Genomic DNA, 25,352 nt, shown 5'->3' with positions numbered 1-25,352 from the left:
GTCGTTGGCCTCTGATCATGCATGTCCTTAGAAAGTAGAACCTGTTCAAATAAAGCCCGCCTGTGCATCGAGAAGGCTGAGGAAAAGGGGAAGGCTCTAGAATCCATTTGTGTTCATATTCAAAATGCACTTTATTATTCTGAACTATGATGTAAATTTCAGTGTGAGGGAATGCTGGGAAAAGGAGAGACAATTTGAAGAGGGTGGTGAAAAAGAAGCCCATAATTCAAAATATGTTTGCCCAATATATTCAGTCCATAGGATGAAATCTCTCTCCTGTCCTTTTGCATCATTGGAGGACCTCTTGTTAGAGCAGGAAATAAAATAATCACTTTAGTAATAGATTATTTCACTTAAATTGCCTTTATTCTACCAGCAACATGCTCTGGCTGTCTGCAAGTTCAGACTAGGTGAAAAATGGGGAGAGGTTGTTTGATTTTGGATTGCACCTAAGTGCTTTTTTTATGCCATTTTCAACTTCATAATGGGTTTGGTCTAGCAAAAAAATTGGATTTCAACAGCATTTTTCCTGTGCACTTTAGAAATCTTTCAAAAGAGAAAATTCTCTGACACATCCTTATTTAGGAAAGGTTAGATATATCTGCATAATGGATGGACTATTTTTAAACTTCACTGATCTTTTTTGTCATATGTGATCTGAATATATATGTGTGTGTGTGTGTGTGTGTATACACACACACACATATGTTGGGGAGAGTGTGTACACATGCACGTGTGCCCCTATGTGTTACTGTTTTTTATGTGAATATACTTACATATAATAATATCAGCATTCTCAAAACATGTCTCCCTCCTTCACACAAACTATTTTTCACAATGATCATTTGAGTTTGTTGTAGAGCTCAGTAACCTTATTGTAGGTGGCAAGTTTAAATGTGCCATATTAATAACTTGTTATCCAAGACAAATTAAGTTCTTATGCGTCAAAAGCACTCGGCACTGGATTATCTACAAGACAAGTATTTATTGAATAAATGTTGAGTCCAATTTCATTTTAATGTGACTGACTGTATGTTTCAGCCTCTTAGGCAGATAAAAATCACTCAGACCTGTAACTGTGTTGCAACATTACACCTAACTTGTCTATTTCTATTATTGTGTCTTAACTTAGAATATGGAAAGAAGGGTTTTTTTTGGTTTTTTTTTGGTTTTTTTTTTTTTTTTGGTTGTTGTTGTTCTGAAGAGCAAAGAGAAAGATAGAAAAACGGCTGGCATTCAGCCTAAAGAGAAATCATTGAAACAAATTAATCCTATGCTGTTTAAATTGACATGGTAATCCATCATCAGAGAAGGCAAACTCTGAAAGCAATCTAGAATCTGCCCTGCTCTTTCACTGGCCCTGGAGGCACAAAGACAGATAGTAAAGGAAGGAGGGGGGAAATCATAAAAGTTAGGAATGCCTGAGAAAATAATAAAATTGGTGGTATCAGCTCTCACTGTCCTGCCTCTGCAAACCTCCTTTGGAAAGGAGAGGTTAACACTCAACAGTTGCTTTCCCAACTTTCCCCCTAAGTGGTAGGTCTCTGGAGCTGAGCTCTAAAAGTCTGCCTCCTTCTCTAGGCTGCCAGGCTGCTCACCTCAGTCTAACCATTGCCTGCCGCGTTTAAAAAGTTGACCAGCCAGGAGCTTGGCAGGACCCACAGAAACAGTTCAGTTTGCGCAGAAACTTTCCCAACATGGTAAGGGGCTTCATTTATGGGGTTTAGGATTTGGGTGTCTTTTTATTTTGTTTTGTTGTTGTTTGGGGTCTTTTGGTGGGAGAGAGAGTGAGATGAGATGTTTTCTTCATTTTTTTCTTCCTATCTTATTTTGTACTTGATGAAAAAGCATGTTATTGTAGTTTTTAAAAGAAAACTTTTGTAGTATCCCCAAAAACTTAGGCAAGACATCATGCCCTGTCACTTGTCTGTCTTTTATTTTGGAGGCTTATTTTTCAAATCTCTCTACAATTCAAAAATCCTGCAATGTTAAAATTTGCTTTTAAATTCAAAAAGTATATAAAACTGTAAAAGTGAAGTGTCCCATCTTAGTAGATAGTTAAGATTTTTAAAATAAAAGAAATTAAAACTTATTAAGTGCTCCATTGTTCAAATACACTGAATCCTAAGAATTGTTTTTTCTCTTGGACTTAGTTTAGGTAATGTTTATGTGTTTTGTTTTTTAGGGGAGGAGACATTTTACAGAACGTACCTTTCTCATTACTGCCTGGACATACCAATTTGAACACAAAAGTGAATATTATGTTTTTCAATTTAATAATGCATTCGACTCTAAAGGCGAGACAATTTGAAAATATTTTTAACTTCAAAAATTCACTCTGTTAACAATAGACAGTATGTGAAGACAAAAACCCAAATACCTTTGTACCAAAAGCAAAAGGCAGAAGGATATGAATGTAAACCCTACCCAACAGCTGCCCTATTTTAATTTATCTAGGATAGTGTTTCTTCTTGTTTATTTAAAAAAACTTAGTGTGTTACTGAAACTTCAGAATAAACATCGCACCTCTTTTCTATAATTAGAATTTTTATTCACTGATTTTAAAAAGGGAGTGAATAATTCTTGTATACTGACTAATGCTTTTTAAAATACATACTCATAAAAGACAAATTAAAGGCATTTCCAGAGTAAATGGGAAAGGAGAGTTAAAGACTCATATTAAATATTCATTCATCCACAGCCATGCCAGTTGCAATTTTAAGAGTTGTTAGGAAAGAAGAGCAGGTTTAGTTGTTTGTTTTTAATAGAACCTGGGGGGTTGAAGTAGTAGCTCTTCAATAACTGAACATTCAAATTGCACTTCCTGAAAAAGATTTGATACTTTTGAATTTGTTTTCAATTTATATACCATGTAGACTTTAGCAAAATAGTATCTAATTTTAAAAGCCATTAAATTAACCAAAATCACATGTAAGAAAAATAAATGAGTAAATAAACATCGTCTTTATCACTCAGAGGAAGCTAAGAAGAAAAGTATCTTTAAAATCCCCACTACTTAAATATCACAATACTACTATCTTTTTAATTACTTGGTAATGTGGCAACAAAGTATATGCAAAGAAATTGCAACATATCTTTAGAAGTAAATAAGTTATTAACATACATTCTACAAAGAAATGGGCTTCCCCAATTTTGCTAACTTCTCCCTGATGTGATGTGACATGGTCCTGCCAAGAAATAACCAATGTGACATTTTTCACTGAATTCAATATTCCCTTCCTTTAAGGTTCTCAGTTTTGCTTTAAACTATTTAAAGCGACTTCCTCTCAATCAATTTACCTCAGTCAAGTACATAGAAATCTCCTAGATAAGGTTGATTAATTTATTATGAATTATAATAGATGGATAGGAAAAATATCTTTATCTACCTTGTATTCAAACTAAAAAGAAAAGTATAAATTTTATTTAAACAATACACTTTGTAAACTCTCAAGCTAATACTTCCTATGGTCAAGAAGCTGAATATGATGTTAAACAGCCTTCTCTTAATTTTACACAGAAGTTCTTTATTTATTTTTAACATTCACCTTCAACTTTTCCAGAAATCAGCCTTTTAAGAGGAGAAATGAGGTTGTAACTAGCTTGTGCATGTTTCCCTATTATGACACTATGTCTGTCTCTGTCCACCTACTTCTTTATATTGAAACTGTCCCCCCCAAAAAAAACTTATAAAAACCAATAGAATGGAACTCACTCCTTAAACTATTTTTTTCCAACTGCAATTCACCTTGAGTTTGTGTTTTAAGAAAATTTAATTAAATCCCTTTTGTTGTTCTGTTTGTATTTTCTTTAAGTACTACTGATGCAGCTAATTAACCATATTAATTTATCTGGGTATTTGCCTTACTAACACCTTCACATTTAAATGACTGGCACTTGATACCATTTGATTAATGCTTTTTCTTGACATACCAAAAATTAACTGCCATTTAGAAGATTTCATTACCAGGCTCTTGAGAAAGAGAAAAATGTAGAATCAGACAATAATTCCTCACTCTGTCCATTGCTAAGTATGAACTGATGTCCACATGGCTTTAGATGCCTTTGGAACTTTCTCAGCAGGAGTTGCCTTACAATATAATATTGGTATTAAAGGCATGTACAGCCACACCACACTTGATTAAATGGGCAGAGAGCCCCCTTATGCCATCACCTCTAGCTATAGCCTATTCTGCTTTAATTCTTCAATCCATTGAAAAGTAAAATAGACCGATTAGTATATCCCTGAATTTTTAAATATTTTGGCAAAGGATGCTCACCTTTTATTTAAATGCCCTGCCAAAGCTACCAAACTGCAAAATTGATGGTTTTACTTTGAAGTGTCTTTCTGTGATTTTGCAAGCCACAAAAGCTCTACCATAGCTAAGTTGCTTCAGCTTGTATTTCAACAATGGTGATTCTAAGGAGCTCATTCAAAATTCTTTTTTGCACTGCCTTCTGCCTTTTGCCAGTACACATGAGTGACAGCCTCTATCTAGTGCTTGAGTATATGAACCTTTAATCCATCAAGGAACTTCTAACACCATAAGAATATACACACCCACGTGCATACACCTTCATGCATGTAACTATCATACAACTACCCATTAGAATGCCACCAGGTTTGAAACCAGCAGAATATATTTTTCTAATCTCATCCGGATTCTATGGCTGTAATTTGGCTACTGGCAAGATTCTAAAATTAGCTTTTACTTAAATGAAATAAACCATGTAATTTTTTTTTATTTAGTTTTTTAGTTTTTAAAACTCCCTGCACAGCAATCTACGGTTGTATACATGGTTAGAAATATTTTTTAAATGGACTAGGCGGTAAGTTAAATACAAGAAAATATTTCACTATGTTATATTTTCTTATTCCCTAAAGTCCATCTCCATGGAGTGTGCTGCGGGTGATGGATGAGACTGTTGTCTCTCTGAATGGAAACCTGCTTTCATAGGAAGGCTGGAGGTGGGAGAGGACCAGTGAAGGGCAGAGCTCTAAAATTCTGGCAACTACAGTGAATATACCCTTTCTTCCTTTTTTCCTTCTTCCTTTACTCCCTCCCTCGCTTCCTTTTTGCTACGTCTCCTTTTGGTAGATTAGTGTAGTTAACCTTCGTTCCGGCCAAGACCAAGAAGGGTTAATGGAGACCCGGCTCCTGACACCCTCCAGGTCAGCTTGGCTTGCGAACTTCCAACGCAGGAATTAGAGGATTACCGAGGAAGGAATGCGAGGTACCCGATAGCCTCACACCTGAACACGGTCGCTTCAATCCACTGGGATTCATTTAAAAAAATAAAAATAAATTCTCTTCTGGAAAATGGTTAATTGGATCTGCAGCTATATTTCCTGTTGCACCGAAGAGCCAAGCAGGGCAGCCTGGATTGGATCCCTCAAGCTGCCAAGAAAATCGAGTAATTGGAGGGTGGTGTGGGGGTGAACCTTTCTAAATAAATAAACAAACGTAGGTCGCTATCAGTTGCTTTAGGGTGCGCAGATATTTAGGAAAAGGCCAGGAGCGGGAAAAGGAAGAAGAAACGAAAAAGATTCTCCCCTTTTCTTACCTTTCGCCCCTCCTCTCCCCTCCCGAAATTTGCGCCTACTTGATTATTTGCAGCTGTTTCGACCCTCAAGGTTTGTTCACAGTAGCGAGCGAGACTTGCGCTTGGAGAAGTGAAAAGCCATTTTCGCGCCAGGACTTCGCTGCTTGAGTTTGGGGGTTTTGCTCTCCCTCCCAGCAAACTCCCCTCGAAGCCTTGCTAACTTCAACAAGCCCTGCCAGCCTTTACTCCTTGGCCACTTGGGTTCGCAGTACCTAGCCAAGGGCCCCGGATGGGTTTCCATCGCTGGGGGTGGCCTGATACCCCCAAAGCTGAGTTCCCGCCTAGGAGAGGACGCAGACGTCCTGGGGCTTCCTCGGGGGGTCTGTCACCCTGGCCCCTGCCTTCCTCCTCGGCCTCAGATGTCGTCCCACCTGCCCACCAACAGGGAACCTGGAATTCACTCTCCCGGCAGTCCTCAGCGGGTTCTGCCACCCGGCGGCCGCCCCTGACACCAAGTGGGTGGGAGGAAGAGGCAGCTGGCGGGGATGGGCCATTGAGACTTCTTGAAAAATATTAAAAGACAGGATAGGGTAGAGATTTCTCCGGGAGAAAGTTCGAGGGTGCATCGGGTCGCGGCTGGGAGTACCCGAAATGCCAGCAGGAGAAATGCAACCCGTTTAGGCCACACCTTTAATCCCCGAGGCTGTCTGGAGAGACTGCATGTGGGGGACTTCCCGGTGTTCCCACACCACGCCCGCAATCCACTCCCGCGGCCACCTGGCCACAGTCACTCGCGGCGAGAAGCCAGTGGCTCCCAAGTCCTCGGCCCCGCGGCGGCCCGCGCAGCCTTCACCCTGCGCCGGCACCACGAAGCCTGGCCGCAGCGGACTCCCTGCAGCTTGCTGCGCCCTCGCGTCTCCCGTCGAGTAGGGAGGAACAGAGGCCTGAGCCCGGGAGCTCCCTGGCGGTGGTCGGGCCGCCCCCCTTGAGGCCTGCTCCCCCCTCTCAGCCTCGCCAAATCCCTGAAAGCCCAGTCCCCCTTCGTCACCCCGGGGGCTTCTAATCACTCGGTATCGATTTCCCTAACTCTTTTCATCCTGTTGAAGACACATCTTAAAACACTCCAGCCCAGAGTGTGCTCTGGGCTTTATCCACACTAATAAAATGATTTACCCTTCTCTCCGCGCTCTCCTCACAGAGGAAAATCGTTCGAGCCCCGGCTATTTGTGTGTGATCAGTAAATATTTAGTGCGGTGACATCCTCAGCTAGGCTTCGGATCGATTCGGGGCCCACCGGGAGGTGCGCACGGTCCGGGCGGGGCCGCGCCGAGCTCGCGGAGGGGGCTCCTCCCGCCCTCGCCGCCGGCCGCTGATTTACTGCCCCTGCAACCAGCTGAGGGGGGCGAAAGCGCGCCTGGAAAATTGGCTTTTCAACCTTTTACTTTTGACATTCAGCCACTTCCCCAGGCTCTAATTCTCGCCCTCACTCCTCCCTCCCGCCCTACTAAGGGGTGCCCTGTGCGCCTTGCGAGCCCTGCCAGCGGCAACGCGCGGCGCTCGCGCCCCCCGGCCCTGGGACCACCTATCACAGCCCTGAGCCGCGACACGGGGAGGCCCCGGCCCCTGCTATGGGGGTCGCCTCCTTAGAGGAGAGATGCTCTCCGCCCGCCCACACCTCTGAGGGAGGAGAGGGGGTGGAGAAGCCTAGAGCTGCATCAGCTGGACGACAAGCCGCTCTCCTGCTACCCTTTCTCCGACCCCTCGGCCTTTCCCCTACTCTAGAGACTGATCCTCCACGTCCATCGGGCGGGATGGCGTCGGGTGGGAACGTTACTTTCCTCCCAGAAAAACTCCTCTTTCCTAAGACGAGAAAAAACTCTTAGCTTGGAGGTGTTAGGTGGAGGCCTCCTGCCCTGATACTGGCTGTGAGAGGGCTGCGGCCGTGACACTGTCCGTGTCCCTTGGCCCTCCTGGCCTTCCCCGGGCGCAGACGATTTCATTAGTGCAGGGCCGCACCCTGGACCTGGGACATCGGGCAGTAGGCTCGACCTGGAGTAGGGCACTGCAGGGTCCCGCCGCGTCCTATGGGACCCGCTACCTAGGTCTGCTACGTTGCCCGAGTAAGATGTGAGGAATCTCGATCCTCGGACTCCACTACTCTTGGGCCGGGGCTTCGGGCCTGAAAGTCTCCCGCAACGTCGCCCACCTGTTAGCGAGCTTGTTCCCTTCTCACCTGGGGCCCGGGCCTTTGCAACTTCCCTGGGGCCCAAGGAGGAAGGGGCATGACCTTGCTGAGTCTAGGCACCTCTCCAAAATGCTAGCGCCCTCTCCTTTGTCCTACACATGATTTTCTAAACAACCTTATCTGCAGACTATATCTTTATACTAATGCATACTTAATTGGTCCGTCTTGACTGTCCATATAAAACAATTTAATTAGGGTGCTTTCTTGCTTTGGAGAGCAAAGAAAAAAAAAAAAAAAAAAAACCCTGCCCAGTGCTTATTGTATTTAGCACCAATACAGGCAGAAAATGTAGCACAAGTTTTTGGTTGAAAGAGCACCTCTATGCCCATTGAAGGGCGTTGATCCGAAAAGACAGAAAGGACAAGTAAAATCGATTTGAAGCGACCCTCTCTGTCCCTTTCACACCATTCAGAAACTCCATTCCTTCTAAGACAAAGACCAGCGCCTTGGGAATTCTCAGGGAAAAAGAGGACTCCAGTCCCACAAGCCTAGGGCACTTTTTAAAAAAATCCTCAATATTTCACTGAAAACCCACATTTGATGCTGTGTCCCCCAACTGTGGGTTCCACAGATGTCCCCTCCAAAGTGCCAAGTTACAAGGCTGACAAAGCCCCTCTCCCCTGCCTGTTTGGCCTTGTGGCCAGGCCAGGACAGCCTTTTAGGGTGAACGTAGCCCTCACCTTTGACCTCCGAGATCGGAATGGCCGCCAGCACTACAACTCTGGCCAAAGTTAAAAGAAAACCACAATAACAAAAAAAATGATTTCTGCTTCCAAACCCAGGGAAACCAGTTCTGGTTCAGCCGCTTGAGCCACCTTACCCAATAGCAACCTCCATCCCTAACTTTTTTTTTTCCTTCTTTTGCAAAGAACTGCCTGAGCCATCTCTGAAGGAGGGAATTTAAGTTGTCAGGGCTCCATGGCTGAGTTGTGGGTGGGGTGACTCTCTTGGTCTAACTGGTCCTCCATTAGGAACCCCTGAATGCCAGGTTATCCCACTGGTGCCCGAGCTGGGGAAGGCAGTCATCGATCAGAACTGGCAGGAAAGGGAGAAGGGAGAGGAGTAAGATGGGCAGGGAGGGGAGGGAAAAGGCCAGGCTGTGATCACCTTCACCTGCCCTGAGCCCGGCCTTCCTGTTCAACTATTCCTCGACCTTCTGCTGGGGATGAAGTGGGCGGGGGCGAAAGGGAGGGGGCACCCCCGAGTTACACAAGTGGCCTCCTTCTACTAAGAGAATGAGTTCACCTCCTCCCCAGAGGAGCCTCACCATCCATCCACTCAGTATAACTGATGAGACAAACCGCAAGGAAAAACTTCTGTAGCCCATATTTATGGTATTAATGAATAGTTAAAAAAGATTTACACTTCTTATGATCAATATTCTGAGTTATTTTGCTCAAAGTATATAATTACAGTGTCTTCAGAGTTTTCATCATTGTTTGAGGTGGCAAAACCATTTGTAATTTTCATTAGCCAGTAAACATGTAATTAACATTCAGCACTGTGTTTAACTTAATTCCTGTTTAAGACAAGGACAAGAAGCAGCCGAAGAGCGTTAGTTCCATTTGTCAAGTCTGACATACATCTTACCATAACAGTTTCCTAAAATAAAAGATCCATGTTTCCCCATTATTCTTCTCTTAAAACAAAACAAAACAGAAATCCATTAGTTAAAACTGTATTAAACTGTGAGAGGCAGCATAGTTTATATTCAATTTTCACTAGTTACCATATTCCTGCTTCCTTTATTCGTTTTGGGGAGTAGAGAAAGGGAGGGGGTGAATCAAGCATTCATTATCTGAAGGCATGGAATGGGGAACCCCTCCCCCCAAAAGAAATAGATTTCCTTCTCAGGAAAGTTCTAGAATGAGGACCGGAAAGGAGGGAGGCAGAAATCCACAGGGGAGAGGGGGAAAAAAATCACTTGGGGAGACTTGAGTTAAAAGTAGAAAATGAGGATTCCAACGGATTCCTAGGAAAAATGTTGCCCTCCTGTCTCAAGTTCTATCTTTGATCCAGGACGAGGGAAGCCTGTCTGCCAGTCTGCGAGGCTGATGCTTTTTCCCCCTCCTCTTCCACCTCTGTTTTTTCCCAACTTGCTTTAGGATTAGCCTCCATCCCTCTCGACCCCAAACAGTGGAATTTGGCTGTGCCTTGGGTCGTCTTGCTTTGCAATATCGCCTATAGTTGTTGGCGATTTTCTGCTGAGGCTGAGCCGTTTGCTCCAGCCTCCGACTAAACTCATTAAGTTGGGAGATTTTTTTCAATTGGACGGGGTGTTTTTAAAGTCTCGTCTTTCCAGCCCCAAACAAGGTGTAACAACGCACTCTTCCTTCTAAGGAATGAGATGAGAGACAAGGATCACTCCAGACATCTCCTACCTACGGTTTGGGATTTTTTTTCTTAAAGGCGAGGCTTGCATTCCTCAGCAGCTATGTACAAAGCTCCCTGAAACCTTGTCTCTCTAAAGTTAGTGTGCAGGGTTTTCCAAGGCTGAGAGAGCCTAATACATGGGGAAGCACTTCCTTGAGGTGGAAGATCTCTCCCTTCACCTTTCCTCTTTTTCCCTGCAGGCTAGTGCCTACTTTTTATCAGTTTGCACAATCGCTTAGATAAACACCGAGGAGGAGATTCTCTTTAATTATCAAAGACACATCTTTTCAGGGGGCCAACAAAGCATTTATTTCACCCGCCAAACTAAAGGAGAGTTATTCCAGTTTAGGAGGAAGATGCAAGCGGTTTGGGATCTTGAACAAGGCAAATATGGTTTTGGTATGTTTACTTACAGTATTTTTTTTCTCTCTCTTTCCTTTCTCACTTTTCTCCTTGTGCTGTGTGGGGTTGGGGATGACTTGGGGTTTTTCAAAATATCGGTTTGCTAACGTGTATGAAATGCCGAGGACTGTGGTTTAAGGGGTTCGGGGAAGAGGGGAACAGAGTCAATTCAATGCATTGCCATATTTTATTACATGTGTGTGGTCGAAGAGATGGTGGGGGGGGGAAGAGGGGGAAAATACAATTGCAAAGCTGCCAAAATATGATTAAACCGAAGCGTTAAGACTGCGGAGCCTCCTATCTCCTCGTACTGTCTCCTCAAACTCATTTCCTTCTATAGAACAAACTAAAAACCAGTCCTATAAGCGTGGTTTTCCAAGCAGCAGATGACTCGGTTTTCTAGTAAAGGAGCTGCCAGGCTCTCTCTAAGTATAAGAATTACTGTTCGCTTTGCCTCTGCGCTTCATTTTGCAACCTTGTGCAACTGACAGCCAGGCAGGCAGGGAGGGAGAAAAGCCTAGCCCGGCGCCCTCGGCCACGGTTCGGGTAGGCGAGCGCTCGGTTAAGCTAGGAGGAGAATCGCGACGAGAAGGGTACTCACCATCGGGCGGGGTGGTGGAGCTGGCGTGCGGGTTTCAGGCAAACGTTTACCTTTTTGCTGTCTATTGCAACCGCGCCGGGCTGACTTAAGAAGCAATTCTGTGCTCTGTCCAGAACATTCAAGGAGCGGTTCCTCATTTTTAAAAAGCCAGCGAGAGAGACGACAGAGACAGAGAGAAAGAAAAAGAGAGGAGGGGGTGAGGGGGACGCACATAAACCCAGTTCAAAAAAAAAAAAAAATCACCTCTTCGCCAGTGGCTCGGGAAACGCAGAGGTGGCGAGATCCGAGTACGGTCCAACCAAGCCAGAGCCAATTAATTTTAAATCCTGAAGAATTATTCAGATTAAAATGTACAGAAGTTTCATTCTCCTATGCCTACGTGAGTCCAAAGTCGTTTCCCTTTAAGAGCTCCTTTTCTTTTAAAGTTGAATTTTAGGCAGCTAGGACTCTTACACTAGGGGGCAGACAGATACTGTACTTGCTCCAATCTTAAGCAATTTTTTTCCCTCCCAGCATATGCTCTGATTTAGCACTGTAAATTTTTCAGAGGACCCAACTCTGACAGCCCCTGGTGATTTTCAAAGTACCACAAGCCAGTGGTTAAAAATTGCATTGACTTGGAAGTTCAGAGGGACACAATGGAAGCCCCTTTCCCTATTCATGGAGCTCCAGTGTGGTGGAAGAGAAAAACACACACGGACTAGATTGAGGGAAAGGAGGAATTCAATGAATCCTGGAGGACGGAGCTGGTTTCTACTGAGTTCAGAGTTAAACTCGGCATTTGCTGGGCTCTGTATTCATATTGTGATTTAATCTGTAAAGAAATACAGCCCATCAGGCCGCTTTCTGCAAGAAAATTATATTCCTGGGTATTGAGTTTCTTTCTTTTCTTTTTTAGATTAGGGCAAATGTTGTCCCACCTTTCTCTAGGCAAATTAAAGCTTGCCATTCTTCTCATTAAAATAACTTTACATCTGCAAAAAAAGACTGAGTTGGATTTTTAAAAAACAACAATAATATATTGATTTTGTCTTCTCAGAGCTTTTCAACCTTAGATGCACAGCAAGTGAGCATCTCTGGCGAAGACATTTGAAATATTTTTGCCTTTTTTCTTCTCAGTCTGTAGTCTTGTCTCTTCTTCTATGCATTAAAATTAAGTATAATTCATACGGTGATTTTTTTACCCCTTGTAACAGCATTTCATAACCGAATGAGTCCTAAAATACAGAGTGAAATACCCTGACTTTATGGCAGCCCTGTGATCATTTGCCTAGCAGGCTCCAATTTTTTAAGATATGGTTGGGAAATTCTTCCATTTCAATCTAAGGCCATCAGAGCGTACTTCAAATTCCAAAAATCTCTGAGTGGACTGAGGAAGTTCTTCCTCCTCGATATTGTCCCTTCCCATGTTTGTAAAAGGTAATCTGCTATGGAAGTCTCCTCATTCAGGAGGTGAGATTAAGATTTCCCTATAATCAAATATTTTCATCCTCTATTGAGATGGGAATGCCCATTATATTTCCTATCTCAACCCCAGTCTCATCACATCTCAGCTGAGCTTGTCCCTAATCTACTGACATTTGTAACATTAGCAATTCCTGAATCAAAGAGGTTGAAAGGGAAAACAAAAACAACAACCAAAAACCTCCTCTGTAATGATTTCTTTTCCATCCTTCTTATCCTCTTTAGGAGAAAGTTATATTGTGTCTCTAATCAACCTGAAATTCTCAACTTGGCTTCACTCTGTGGCAATCTTATTACACACCAGGTTTATGATAGTTCAGTGTCCACTATAGGTTTGTTGGGCTTTTTAAAAATTTATTTAACAACTTTCAAATAAACGGAGAACCTGCAGCTTTAGTGAAATACGTGATTTCATCGGAGAAAGAGTGAGGGTTGAGGAGGTTTCAGGAATGAAGCTTAAAAAGACTTTTCCTTTCCTAAAAACCAGTCCTTATCTGCCCAGATCTTTAGTCCTTACCTCATATTCTGCCTATGTGTGTAAAGAAAATTGAATGTAAAATGTAATCTATACATGTCAATTATATGTATGGTTTATTTTTAAAATATCTTTATCCTGTCAATTTTTTTTTTTCAGCTACCAAGGATGTTTTCTGTGGTTGTCAATTTACTCTTCATATGTGTTCATTTTTTCCTGGAGCTCAGTGTCTTTCGTGTAAATATTTTAATTGTTCACAAACCTGGTTGGTTTACCGGCATAAGCTTTTCTCTTGGTGCAAAGTGTGTACAAAGGAGACATAATTTTCTTGTATAAATGTGGAATAATGATAATTCACAAACTGGTGATAATCAAACAACAAGTTTACTGTGTTGGAATATATTCCAACACTATAGTGTGTTCTGGGAGCAATTCTACATGTTTGATGTTTAAAACCAGACACCCTGGAATTCAAAGACACAACTGTCTCAATTATTTTAGCACATGGAGCAGGATGGCAATAGGCTATGAAGTTGTTCTTTTTGCAGTGACTTCTTGAGGTAGAATACGACTTGTGTTTGGTTCTTGTGACCTGTATTAGTATTATTTCCCATTAGGGGCAGAATCTCTGGGTGCGTTTTAATGACTATATGAACGCTTAAAAGGAACTTGAGGAACAATGAAATCCGTACTCAACTGTTCTATGACCTAGAAGCATAGTCGGTGAAGTCTTTGTCTGTGTACATTGACAAATGTGCATCTGATACATGTGCGCTTACATGTGTGTACAGAGGGTGTGCACAGGGGAGGCTAGGTGGCTGCCTCCTCCTGTCCATCAGTGGGCAGAGGTCTTTCCCCTCTCACCATGACTGGGTGTGTGGCAGGATGTTGGCTGGACAGTTAGCAAAAACCAGCGAGAGAGGGTAAAGTTGAGGAAAATTGATTTTAATTGCGTCATGACAATGAGGTGAAGTCTACTTCTGCTTCTCAGCATCCGAGATGCTTTATTTGGGCAATTAAAATGTCAGGCCACATACCTGTGAAATGTTAACCCTACAAGGAATATGCAGAAACAGGACGGCTTTTATCCTCTGAAAAGAATATATATATATGTGTGTGTATACATGCATATATATACACACACATATATATACACACATATATATGTATATATATACATAAGCCACCAAACCGAACAAGTGATCAGAGTCAATTAAGAGAAGGGCTTGCCATCACCCGGATTTGGCCAAATCTTTCGTTTGGAAAATGCCTACAAGCTCAGTTCGTGGCACCTTCCCACCCTCACTCCCTACCCTTCTGCAAAGAAACCAGGGAACTTTTCTTTGGCATTGTGGGCACTAAGATGCGCCAGGAGTCCCGGGTGGTGCGCGAGCGGCGGATTTCGTGACATCGCCAAGTTGCGAGAGGAAAAGTCCCCGATTCCATCCAAAGCCTCTCGCGGAGCCTTTAAGAGACGTTGTGTGTGCGCGCTGCGCTACTCTCCCCGCCGGGGCGGAAACCTCGGGTGCGGATTGTGGGGCGAGCAGAAGCAGCGCTCGCAGGGCCAGCACCGGCCCATCCCCCGCTCGGCGGCAGCGGCGGCGCGGCCAACCCGTCCCCGCCCCCCCAACCCCGGGTCCCCCGGGCTCCCCGCGCCGCGCCGGCGACGCCGCTCGCGCTAGGACCGGGCTGCGCCCGCGGCCGCCATGGCGGGGCCGCCGCAGTCCGGCCAATGACGGCGAGGGGGCGGCGCGCGCGCGCCTGGCCAGGCCAACCCCGGCTGCTGCCTTATAAGGCGCGCCGTCGCCATGGCAACGTGCGCTAAGTTGCAGCAGTCGTGTCAAAGTTCACTATATAGAGAGCTCAGTGAGCTGATCGCGGAGAAGCCACTTCTGCCAGCCCCGGCGCCTATAAATCGCATTCCCTCCCGCGCCCCCCTTTTTAGCATATTTGATCACTTTGATTCTCTGTTCTTTTCTCTCCGCGGTGTGTGTGTGCGTGCGCGCGTGTGTTTTCTTCTCCTCCTCCTCCTCTCTCCGAGTTGCCTCCTTTCTCTGGGTGCCGTGCTGCCTTTTTTCCCCTCTTTCATTCTTTCTCTCCGTCTTTTTCTCCCCCCTCTGCGCACGAAGGATGTGCTTCTAGGTGGTGATCTGCCCTCCTCTCTCTCTTTTATCATTTCTCCCCCGCCGCCGGCGAGTTGACTCTTTCCCTATGTGTGTGAGGCGGCGGCGGCAGCAGCAGCAGCAGCGGCTCCGGCGGCGGCAGCAGCGGCAGCAGCGACTTCAGCGGCGGCGGCGGCGCTAGACGCGGCGGCTCCGGGCCCGACCCGGCGGCTTCGGCGGCGGCTCCGGCGGCAGCAGCGGCCCGGGCGGCCCGCAGGGAACGGCGAGCGGCCTCCACCCAGCGACTGCGGGCAGCGGCGGCCGGAGAGAGCGAGGCGCGCGCCGGACGCCCGGGGCAGGCGGCGGCGGCGGCCCAGCGCCAGGACGACGCCGCGTAGCGCCCGACGCGGACCACTTTCATGCTGATTCCCCCGGACCCGGGCAGCGCTCCGGCCACTCCGCGGGCCGCCGGCCTCCGCCCCGGCCTGCCTGGCTCCCTGGGCGCGCCCGCACCCGGCGCCTCCGATCTCCTAGTCCTCCTGATTTCAATGGCTTTCCTGAATGGCTGACTGTGGGCTGCCCTGGACTTGGCCCCCGGACAGTCGCCTCTCCTCCTCCTCTACCTCCTCCTTCACCACCTCCTCCTCTTCCTCCTCCTCCTCCTCTTCCTCCTCCTCCTCCGCCAACTCCTCGGCTGCACACCAGCTCTAAGAGCGAGAGAGTGAACGAGAGAGGGAGGGAGAGAGTGAGAGCGAGCGAGATCTTTGGAGAGATTTTTTTTTTTTTTTGCCTCCTACTTCTGTCTTGAAGCCAGACAATCGACTTCAGCTCTCCCTCCCCTCCCTCTTTCTCCACGTTCTGCTCCCACTCGCTATCCTGTCCCCTTCCCCTCCCCTCCCGGCGGAAAGCCCCCCGAAACCAACAAAGCTGAGCTGAGGGAAACAAACAAAACAAACACACCGGGCCAGACAAGCAATCGACAAAACTTTGCAAAAGCAAAAACAAAAAAGGAAAAACTAACCAACCTCAACCAACCAGCCCCCGAGCCACCCGGGGCACCCTCCCGCGCCCTCTTGCACCCTCGCACACACAAAAGGCGGCGCGCCGGAGCCCGAGACCCGGGGAGCCGCCGCCGCCCCGCCGCCGCCCGCAGCCAGGGGAGCAGGAAGTCCGTACGCGGCCCCCATAGATATGGCAATGGTAGTCAGCACGTGGCGCGACCCCCAGGACGAGGTGCCCGGCTCACAGGGCAGCCAGGCCTCGCAGGCGCCGCCCGTGCCCGGCCCGCCGCCCGGCGCCCCGCACACGCCACAGACGCCCGGCCAAGGGGGCCCAGCCAGCACGCCAGCCCAGACGGCGGCCGGTGGCCAGGGCGGCCCTGGCGGCCCGGGTAGCGACAAGCAGCAGCAGCAGCAACACATCGAGTGCGTGGTGTGTGGGGACAAGTCGAGCGGCAAGCACTACGGCCAGTTCACGTGCGAGGGCTGCAAGAGCTTCTTCAAGCGCAGCGTGCGGAGGAACCTGAGCTACACGTGCCGCGCCAACCGGAACTGTCCCATCGACCAGCACCATCGTAACCAGTGCCAGTACTGCCGCCTCAAAAAGTGCCTCAAAGTGGGCATGAGACGGGAAGGTATCGGCCTCTCATTTCTCCTTCCCTCGTCCTGGGTTCCGGGGTCCTGGGTACGTTTGGCTAGCCTGCTCTGGGTAAGGACAAGAAGCCCCAAGCTCTTCTCTTCGTATTGCAGCGGAAAGGGGGTTTTATACTAGAAGCGAGTTCTGCATTGGAACCCAAACCCCAAATCCGCATGCTTTGGCCGACTGATTTCCTTCTTTACTCTTTGGGCTGTTTTCATTTGCTTTGCATTGATTGTGAGTTCACTGGAGTCTGCCTTTCTGCAAGGGATGGGGTGTTTGTTGTTGTTTTAAAGCCTAGTTTACTTTTCTCTCTCTCTCTCTCTCCCCTTGTTTTTCCTGCATGTTCAACATGTCCCTCCCCTTCACCCCTTTCCCCAGCCCCCCCCCCCCCAAAAAAAAAAAAAAAACCTGAGATTGTACTTTTGTACAGGAGGTTCAAATTACAAATGGCAATTTTATGCACTTCGCCGTATTAACGCTGCCGCCCGGGCAGCGCTCATGTGACCCTCCGTGGATTAACATTCTGCTAAAAAAAAAAAAAAAAAAAAAAAAATCTCTGCTTGCTTTTTTCCTTTCACTTTTGAAACGAAGAGAGCGCGATAGGAAGTAGGAAAGGGTGGGCAAGGGGCCCTGGGCGGCTGCTTTCGCTCTGCGCGAGTTGGGTCTTTGTGATATAAAATTCGCCGAGCGCCGCGAGCCGTGCTTTGCCAATGGCGCGCTCGGCGCGGGGCGCGGGCTCCGGGTTGGGGCGAGCCAACGCCGGGGTTTCTTTGTGTTTCTGCGAGAGCGACTCTCCAGGTCCGGAGTCAGATAACAGCCTGAGCCCGAGCCTCGCCGGCTTTCCCCGGCCCTTACAGGCCCTGCCCAGGCTCCGCTAGTGCCGGCCGCCTGCTCCCTGCCTCTCCCGGCTTCCTCTCTCCTTAAGCCGGCCTCTCTCTCTCCGCCCTCTCCCTCAGTCTCTTTCTCCGAGCACACTGATTAGACAGACGCCAGATCTCCGCTCTCTGCTTGTCTCTCACTGGGGGTTCCCCGCCGGGCTGGGGCTGGGGCTTCGGGGTTTGCGGGAGAGTCGTGCCGGAGTGGCCACAGGCCGTCTGGGGTGAACCCTCGTGCCTTTTGCAAAAGCGTCTCACCCTCCCCCCAGACTCGCCCCTCCCGCTCCCTCTCCTCCAATCAATAAGAAATATCAGCTGTTTAGCAGTAAAGAAGAAAGATGCCCTCAGAATGCTACATCCCGCCCACAGCGCCGGGGACCCCGAGGCAAAGTGGCCAATTCTGGGTCCTCGGTGGACCAGCCCTGAGCGGGCCTCAGAGGCAAGTGTGCCCCTCTGACCCTCAGAGCTCGCTTGGGTGGTGGTTTCAAAGGAATGGTGCCAAGAGCCTGGCGACTCCAGGTCTGTGGCAGGCCTGCCTGGTTCTTGCGCTGCTCAGGGCCTGGGTCAGGTGGGGGTCGGGCTGGGGCAGACCCCGCCGGGGAACCTGGGGACTGAGGCTGGTCATTAACTGTGGAGTGTCTCCTTTCCTCCCCGCAGCGGTGCAGAGGGGCAGGATGCCGCCGACCCAGCCGACCCACGGGCAGTTCGCGCTGACCAACGGGGACCCCCTCAACTGCCACTCGTACCTGTCCGGATATATTTCCCTGCTGTTGCGCGCCGAGCCCTATCCCACCTCACGCTTCGGCAGCCAATGCATGCAGCCCAACAACATCATGGGTATCGAGAACATTTGCGAACTGGCCGCCAGGATGCTCTTCAGCGCCGTCGAGTGGGCCCGGAACATCCCCTTCTTCCCCGACCTGCAGATCACGGACCAGGTGGCCCTGCTTCGCCTCACCTGGAGCGAGCTGTTTGTGTTGAATGCGGCGCAGTGCTCCATGCCCCTCCATGTCGCCCCGCTCCTGGCCGCCGCCGGCCTGCATGCTTCACCTATGTCCGCCGACCGGGTGGTCGCCTTTATGGACCACATACGGATCTTCCAAGAGCAAGTGGAGAAGCTCAAGGCGCTGCACGTTGACTCAGCCGAGTACAGCTGCCTCAAGGCCATAGTCCTGTTCACCTCAGGTAGGAAGGAGCCCTGTCTTCTCGTGCCCACGGGCTCCTAGCCCAGAGTTGGGGCCCAGAGAACTTGGGAGTCCCCAGGGCAAACCCAAACTGCTCCTTGAAAGGCCAAACTGTTGAGTGCAACTTGAAGTGGGAACTTTGTATAGCTGTTGGGCACCACCAGGCCTGTCCTGGGGAGAGGAGAGGAAGGCTGGACTGCAGGAAGGATGCTTCAGATAGATTCCCCAAATGGGCCATAGGGCAGCCTCTGCTGCCATTTCCCCTACCTGCAGTATCCAGATTGGGATGCCCTCTCCTGCTCCCTTTCCTAAGCCCAGGCCCCCTGGGCCTGCTGGGCCCCAGGGAATCTTTTCAAGACCTGGGTTTTCTCTAGCACCCTGGCTGGACCTCCAGGAGATGCCCTTGGGCACTGGAGCAGCCCTGACAGTGTCTCTACAGGGGCAAGTTTGCCCCTGCAGGGGAAAAGTTTGCCTGCTAACTCAGTAGGAGTTGGAGCTCCAGGCAAATCTAATCTGAGGGCAGCAATTTTCAAAATCATATTCTTATTGAAATAATGCAGACTGCCAGGAGAGGGGAAAAGATCTGTCAGGAAGGGGGCAAGAGGAGGAAAGGGACCGTCATAACTCTTTAGAATGTCTGCAGGAGGTTGAAGACTCTGGCCTCTTGCTTCCCCTGCCCAAGCAAACACTTAAGGCAATTTTCAAACAACCCAAAGTGTATGCCAACTTGGGCTGGATATGGATGTTGCTAGAGATATAAAACCATCACTGACTGCATTATGCAATCTAATTAGTTTGCATGTAGTTTAACCTGTGTGAGTAATAGATCTGATATTAATTAACTCTTGAGGCAAAATGATTTTTGAAAGTGTCTGGCTTTCCATTTTGGGCCACACCTGAGCTTTTTGGCTGCCTCCAGGTTGAGTTCAGCATAGCCCAGGTGGATGGAAATCACCAACCCCCTTTCACATTCTTATACTAAGTTGTCAGCTGATCCCTTTGTCATGGCTGAGAGGGGAAAGGGGTTTCCGATTAAGAATAACAGACATTTGGACATTAGCAGGGCTTGGAACCTAGTCACCCACTACAATATTTTAAGCTTGTAACAGGAAATGAGGAGAGATGTGTAGTTTATGTGGCAAACATAAGGAGGTCCACAATCTCTTCTTTATTTGAAAGAAGTCTGGGGAACTAAGTCATCAGCTGAACGGCTTGCAGGTTCTGAGTCTTCAAACTGCTAAGCCTTGTACATTGCTGCTTTCCACATAAAATCTCCCCGCACAGCCACCCCAAATTCTGCCTTTGGAAGTCCTTAGGTAATCAATTAAAGGCCAGTGTCTGGGCAGGGAAGCTGTTTGCAGAGGTTTGGATAGGGATTATTTTTCTCAAGAGCCCCTCATATCTAGAATGTTTGCCTGCCGCAGATATGCAGGCAAGATATTTCCCTACCTCATGGCCACCTTCATCCCCGTCCCACAACACAACACCCAGCCCACCTTCTTGGACGATGGAGGTAGTTGTTAATTTCTTGATATCATTGCTAGCTCTTAGCCTTACCCTTGGTCTTTCAAGAAAAAAAAAAAAAAATGCCTGATACTGTCATTAACAGTTTAATTTATGACTATTTGCAAAATGTGGAGGCCTGTGTGGAGAATGCAAATCGCCTCACAAAGAGATAAAGGTTCCTGTTATCTGATTCAGAGGGAGACACACAGTTCCGAGGATGCAGAGGGAAGGAGTCCTATGCAAACAGATCTTTTAGCTCCTGTCCACAGACACCTCTACATTCTGTAGACATGCAGAGTCCTAGATACACATATGAGGAAGTTGCATGTGTGTTCTGGTTCTTGGGGTGGAGGTGGTGGTGCTGATTTTCTAATATCTGTTTTAATGATTCACAATATGCATGTGTTAACCCCAGTCTTGTCTGGGGAGCCCTGAAAGGTCAGGTCACAACCTGAACCGCCTTTACCAAGAAGCTTCTCATTTCAAAGGCACTTATTGTATTTTCACATATCAAAAAAGAAGAGTGTTTTCCTGAAGATAACAGGGAGGGGGGATGCTTCTTGGAGGGACCTGGGTTTTAAAAAATAAAGGGGGGTGGGAGAAAAAGGGAGAGAGAAGAAAAGGGGGAAAAAGAAACAGCTCAAATGAACAGAGAGATCACAGTTTGCATGGCTGCCCTTCAATAGGCTAAACTGACAAGATCAGTTTTAAAGGGCCACTTAAATCAGTTTCAAAGACTGGAGAAAAATGAGTCGCCCTCTTTGGGGAGAATCTGAGGCTGGATCGTGGACGCCATTACTCGGGACTGGGCCAGGTTGTCCACTCCCAACCCCCACAAACCCCTATATAATTATAAGCCAAACTATTATTTACAGAGGAGGAGGGGAAAGAGTGCTGGTAGTTTTGGTTTCTTCTGTTTACTGACTTGGGCCAGATAGACCCAATGCACTTTTGCTTGGGCCTCTCAATGACCCAGGCTAAGGACTCAGGCAGTGAAAGCCTGTAGCACACTGAGCTATGTTTTATTTTAAAGCAAACACTTCTTCAGTCTCTTGCTCTTTCTCCTTAAGTTTTCAGTACATAGACATTTGCTCCAGCTCCGGTTGGGGCAGTTTGACAGAGCTCTGTGCACACACCTCATGTGACCCAATTCAAACCTCTTAATCTGATGACTGAATTCTTCTTCTTCTTCTCCTGTTTTTAAACTTTCTTCCAGATGCCTGTGGTCTCTCTGATGTAGCCCATGTGGAAAGCTTGCAGGAAAAGTCTCAGTGTGCTTTGGAAGAATACGTTAGGAGCCAGTACCCCAACCAGCCGACGCGATTCGGAAAGCTTTTGCTTCGCCTCCCTTCCCTCCGCACCGTCTCCTCCTCAGTCATAGAGCAATTGTTTTTCGTCCGTTTGGTAGGTAAAACCCCCATCGAAACCCTCATCCGGGATATGTTACTGTCCGGCAGCAGTTTTAACTGGCCATATATGGCAATTCAATAAATAAATAAAATAAGAAGGGGGAGTGAAACAGAGAAAGAAAAGGCAAAAGACTGGTTTGTTTGCTTAATTTCCTTCTGTTAAGAAAGGATATAAAAGGATGTTACAAGTTTGCTAAAAGAAGAGAGGGGAAGAATTTAATGGACTGTGAATTTCAAAAAAAAAAAAAAAAGACTGTCAAATGAACTTTTACAGAATGCATTAAAAAAAAAAAAAAAAAAAAAAACTCCTGTGTCGGTCAGAACAACTTGCTACTTATCATTTTTGTATAAAAAGGAAATTAGTCTTTTTCTTTTTTTGCTAAATTTTTGAAAAACATTGCTAAAAGTGCATTTAAGGAGATTGGGAGAAAATTAGCAGAATGGAGAAAGTAAGTCTTTTTTTTTTTTTTTTTTCCAAATTATTAATTGTCCTGTGTCTATGTACCTCTAGCTGTTCTTTTTTGTACTTTTCTGGTTCCAAACCAGTTTATTCTGTGGTTCTATAATAAGTTTTGATATAATCTTGGCTTCTTAAAAACTGTGTATCATTAAAATATATGTTCTGCAAGAATTAAAACTGAGTCCATGAAAATATCATAGGAAGACATAAAACTTTAAAAGGCAACTCAAAGATGATGGAAACGCACTTACAAGTGGTGACCAAAAATTTTAGGTGAAGTTGAGCACTCTAATTAGAGAACTGGAGGAACCACATATAACACTTAACTTCCCCTACCCTGCCCCTCCCCAAAAGACACCATGACAAACCTAGCTTTTAAAAAATATTTTAAGAAAGAGAATGAACTGTGGAATTTATTGGCAGCCAAGGAATGTGTCCAAGACACATGCTGAGGTTTTGAATAAAAAGTGAACTTTTGTAATTTGAATTGGGTCCCGCTTAGTTCTTGAATTGTTATGAAAATCCTATATCTGTTTGTATATTTGCAAACCCTTTGTATTATAATTGTTGATATTTTCCCTTTTTAAAAAATACCATTGAAATCAGCATGACAAAAATAACACTGTTGGCACTTATAGGTAACGTGATTGATTCAGTATCTTAGAGTTTACAGTTTGTGTTTTAAAAAAACTGAAGGTTTTTTTTTTAAGTGCAACATTTCTGTATACTGTAAAAGTTATAATAACTGAACTGTTTGGTCGAGTCTTTGTGTGTTATATTCCAAGGAAAATTGAAAGTATTCAGAAATTAAAATATTATTTGATATCTGAAACCTGGCTGTCCCCACTCACTGTCTTTACCTCTAGAAGAGCCCCTGTGAGCTCTCGCTTAGCTGGCCGGGTGGGGGGCAGTGGGGGGAGGGCATTTGTTTACTCCCCTCAGTCAGTTTGTTCAAAGGTGGACTAGTGTATTTGCCTGTTTAATTTGGGTGTGTGTGTGGGTGGGGGGGAGCTGAAGTTAATGGTTTATCTATGGTTTAGGAAGTGCCATACTGATATAGTAAACCACCCCCATTCACCTAATCCTCCTTTTAATTAAAAATGGATTTTCTAGGGGAAAAAAAAGGCCCTTATATTTGTCACACTTAAGTGCCTGCTTAGGGAAGGTATTGTGAAAAAGTATTAGAAATCTTGAGATCAGTATCTATTTTATGATCAGAAAAAAAATACTCTTTTGTACATTTCTGACAGTTACTCAGAAGATCGTTCAAGCAAGCTAATCACAGCATTGTAATTAGAGGACAGTTGTTTGCAATGAGTTTTTCCTTAAGTAGGTGCGATTTTAAAAAATATTCTGTGGTTCTACTCTAGCGTGGTTGTTGATAGAGTTTCAAATTCAGTGATACAGGTTATAAGATTGAAGGGTCTATTTTTAATGTATATATGATAACTTTCAGTTGGGTTCCCTCTCCCCTCCCCCCTTTACCTTCAGTCTGTGAGAGCATGACCACAGGGTCAAGGGAATCTTTTCCATTGGAGTTATGTACATAAAAACACATCGACATTTTGACATTTCAGATTGTGTAGCTACAATCTGTACTGCTCTTGGGATCCTTTGTCCTTAGAAGCCAAGTTAAGGAAGAGAAAGCAGGACAGAAAAAGAAAGAAGGAAGGAAGGAAACTTTACAGGGTGTGCGATTTAGAAGTAGTCACTATTTCTTTTGGAGTTTTTTTCATTTTTCCTCTTTCTCTTTTCCTGGTTTGCAGGAAGCTCAGTGCTGGGAGCTTGCAATTTTGTTCTTATTCAAGGTTTCCAACCCACCCCCCACCGCCAGTACTTCATCATGTTGTGGTTTAATTTTAAGGGGGGAGGGAACTAGTGAGAGAGGTGAAAGGGATCATTTTGTAAAGTGTATTAAACGTTAATATTCAGATCGTCAATACATGCAGACCAGTAAAATCTGATTTGTGCAGAGTTTTCCATCTGACTCTAACTGATTTCTGTAGATATATACATATATAAATACAAGTATGTTCTTACGGCACAGTATTGCTGACCTTTAGTTCGAGGTTTTGTCGGTTGTTGTTTATTTTCTTCCTCTTGCAAGTGCTATCCATGTGAGTGTGTGAAGTTTCTCTAATAAGTAAAACACAGGCCCTTTTCCTTGTTTGTTTTGTGTTAGTTTATTGTAAACAGCCATTTGTTGTAAATTATTATTGGCATTAAATTATAATTTATGATTTTCAAAGCAAAAGACAATCCCTGTTTTATTATGCTTTAAGCATGTGTTCTAGACGTTGGAAATCTCTCTCACACTCTTAAGTTTCAGCAATGAGCTTGGGGTTTGCGAGGCAGAAAAACAGGACCCAAAATTTTTCAACCGGTTAAAACAAACCCCCTTGTATATGTTTAGAGTGGCCGGAGGAGGATCTGTTTAGAGTCTTGAGTTCGGTTTAAGTTTATTGCATTTAAAGAAAGTTTTTCTTTTCACGCTGAGTTAGAACAAAAGATCTTTGCTGCGACTGAATTGGACAAAAGACGAGGGCTGGGACCCAGCGAGCGCGTTCTGTGTGAAATTGACGAGATCTTTAAAAAAGCTGCTAAACATGGCGACTCTTTCCCTTTAAGTGTCTCTTTTTCCTTGCTGGGTTTTTTTTTTTTTTTTTCCATCTGATCTGAGCTCGCTTTATTTCTTTTCCCAACCCCGCTCCCCCTCCTCCTCGTGGCGCTCGGGGGTGTGAGAGAACCCAGTTAGACGCGAAATGCAACAATAGTGCAAGGAGAGAGAGGGGCGCTCGCTGCTTCTCGCCACTTTCAAACAAACCTGGGGGAAGATTGCGCCCGGGGGGGATTCCAGCCTGCTCGCTCGGCTCGCGGTCGCCCTGCCTCGGCCTTTCACTATTAGCTCTCCCTGGGCCGCGAGGAGCTGGGGCTCAAAGTTAGCAGGCGACGTCCAAAGCTGGTTCCGCGGAGACGGCTGGATTAGCATCCAGCCGGCTGTAGGGACGGGGGCCTGGAGTTGGCAGCTGCTGCGGGAAAGTGCCTGCCCCCCCAGCCCCCGCCCCCACTTACGT

The 25,352-nt window shown here is 46.3% G+C and overlaps 1 protein-coding gene and 1 long non-coding RNA gene across 6 annotated transcripts in view; one reads left to right on the top strand and one right to left on the bottom strand.

Moving 5' to 3' along the window:
- Positions 1–11,571, bottom strand: part of LOC111548386 — a 60,396-nt gene extending 48,825 nt beyond the window's left edge. The window contains exon 1 of the long non-coding RNA XR_002733388.2: positions 11,409–11,571. This is a non-coding gene — a long non-coding RNA (uncharacterized LOC111548386). The remainder of the gene's footprint in view (positions 1–11,408) is intronic.
- On the top strand, positions 10,137–23,110 carry NR2F2 (nuclear receptor subfamily 2 group F member 2). Of its 5 annotated transcripts, none has more exons than XM_023220866.2 (3): positions 10,137–10,561; positions 18,377–18,904; positions 21,626–23,110. In XM_023220866.2, exons 1-3 carry the CDS (start codon positions 10,519–10,521, stop codon positions 21,898–21,900), a joined length of 846 nt encoding a protein of 281 aa, XP_023076634.1. In that variant the 5' UTR covers positions 10,137–10,518; the 3' UTR covers positions 21,901–23,110. The 5 variants fall into 5 exon arrangements, with proteins under 5 accessions (XP_023076634.1, XP_023076633.1, XP_023076632.1 ...); XM_023220865.3 differs by lacking the exon at positions 10,137–10,561 and adding an exon at positions 14,985–16,839; XM_023220864.2 differs by lacking the exon at positions 10,137–10,561 and adding an exon at positions 16,397–16,839 and having other exon boundaries at positions 18,356–18,904.
- The last annotated feature ends 2,242 nt before the right edge of the window (positions 23,111–25,352 follow it).

The sequence above is a fragment of the Piliocolobus tephrosceles genome, chromosome 6, assembly GCF_002776525.5.
Source record: "Piliocolobus tephrosceles isolate RC106 chromosome 6, ASM277652v3, whole genome shotgun sequence".
Classification (NCBI taxonomy): Eukaryota; Metazoa; Chordata; class Mammalia; order Primates; family Cercopithecidae; genus Piliocolobus; species Piliocolobus tephrosceles.
This window is presented reverse-complemented; position numbering and strand designations above follow the sequence as displayed.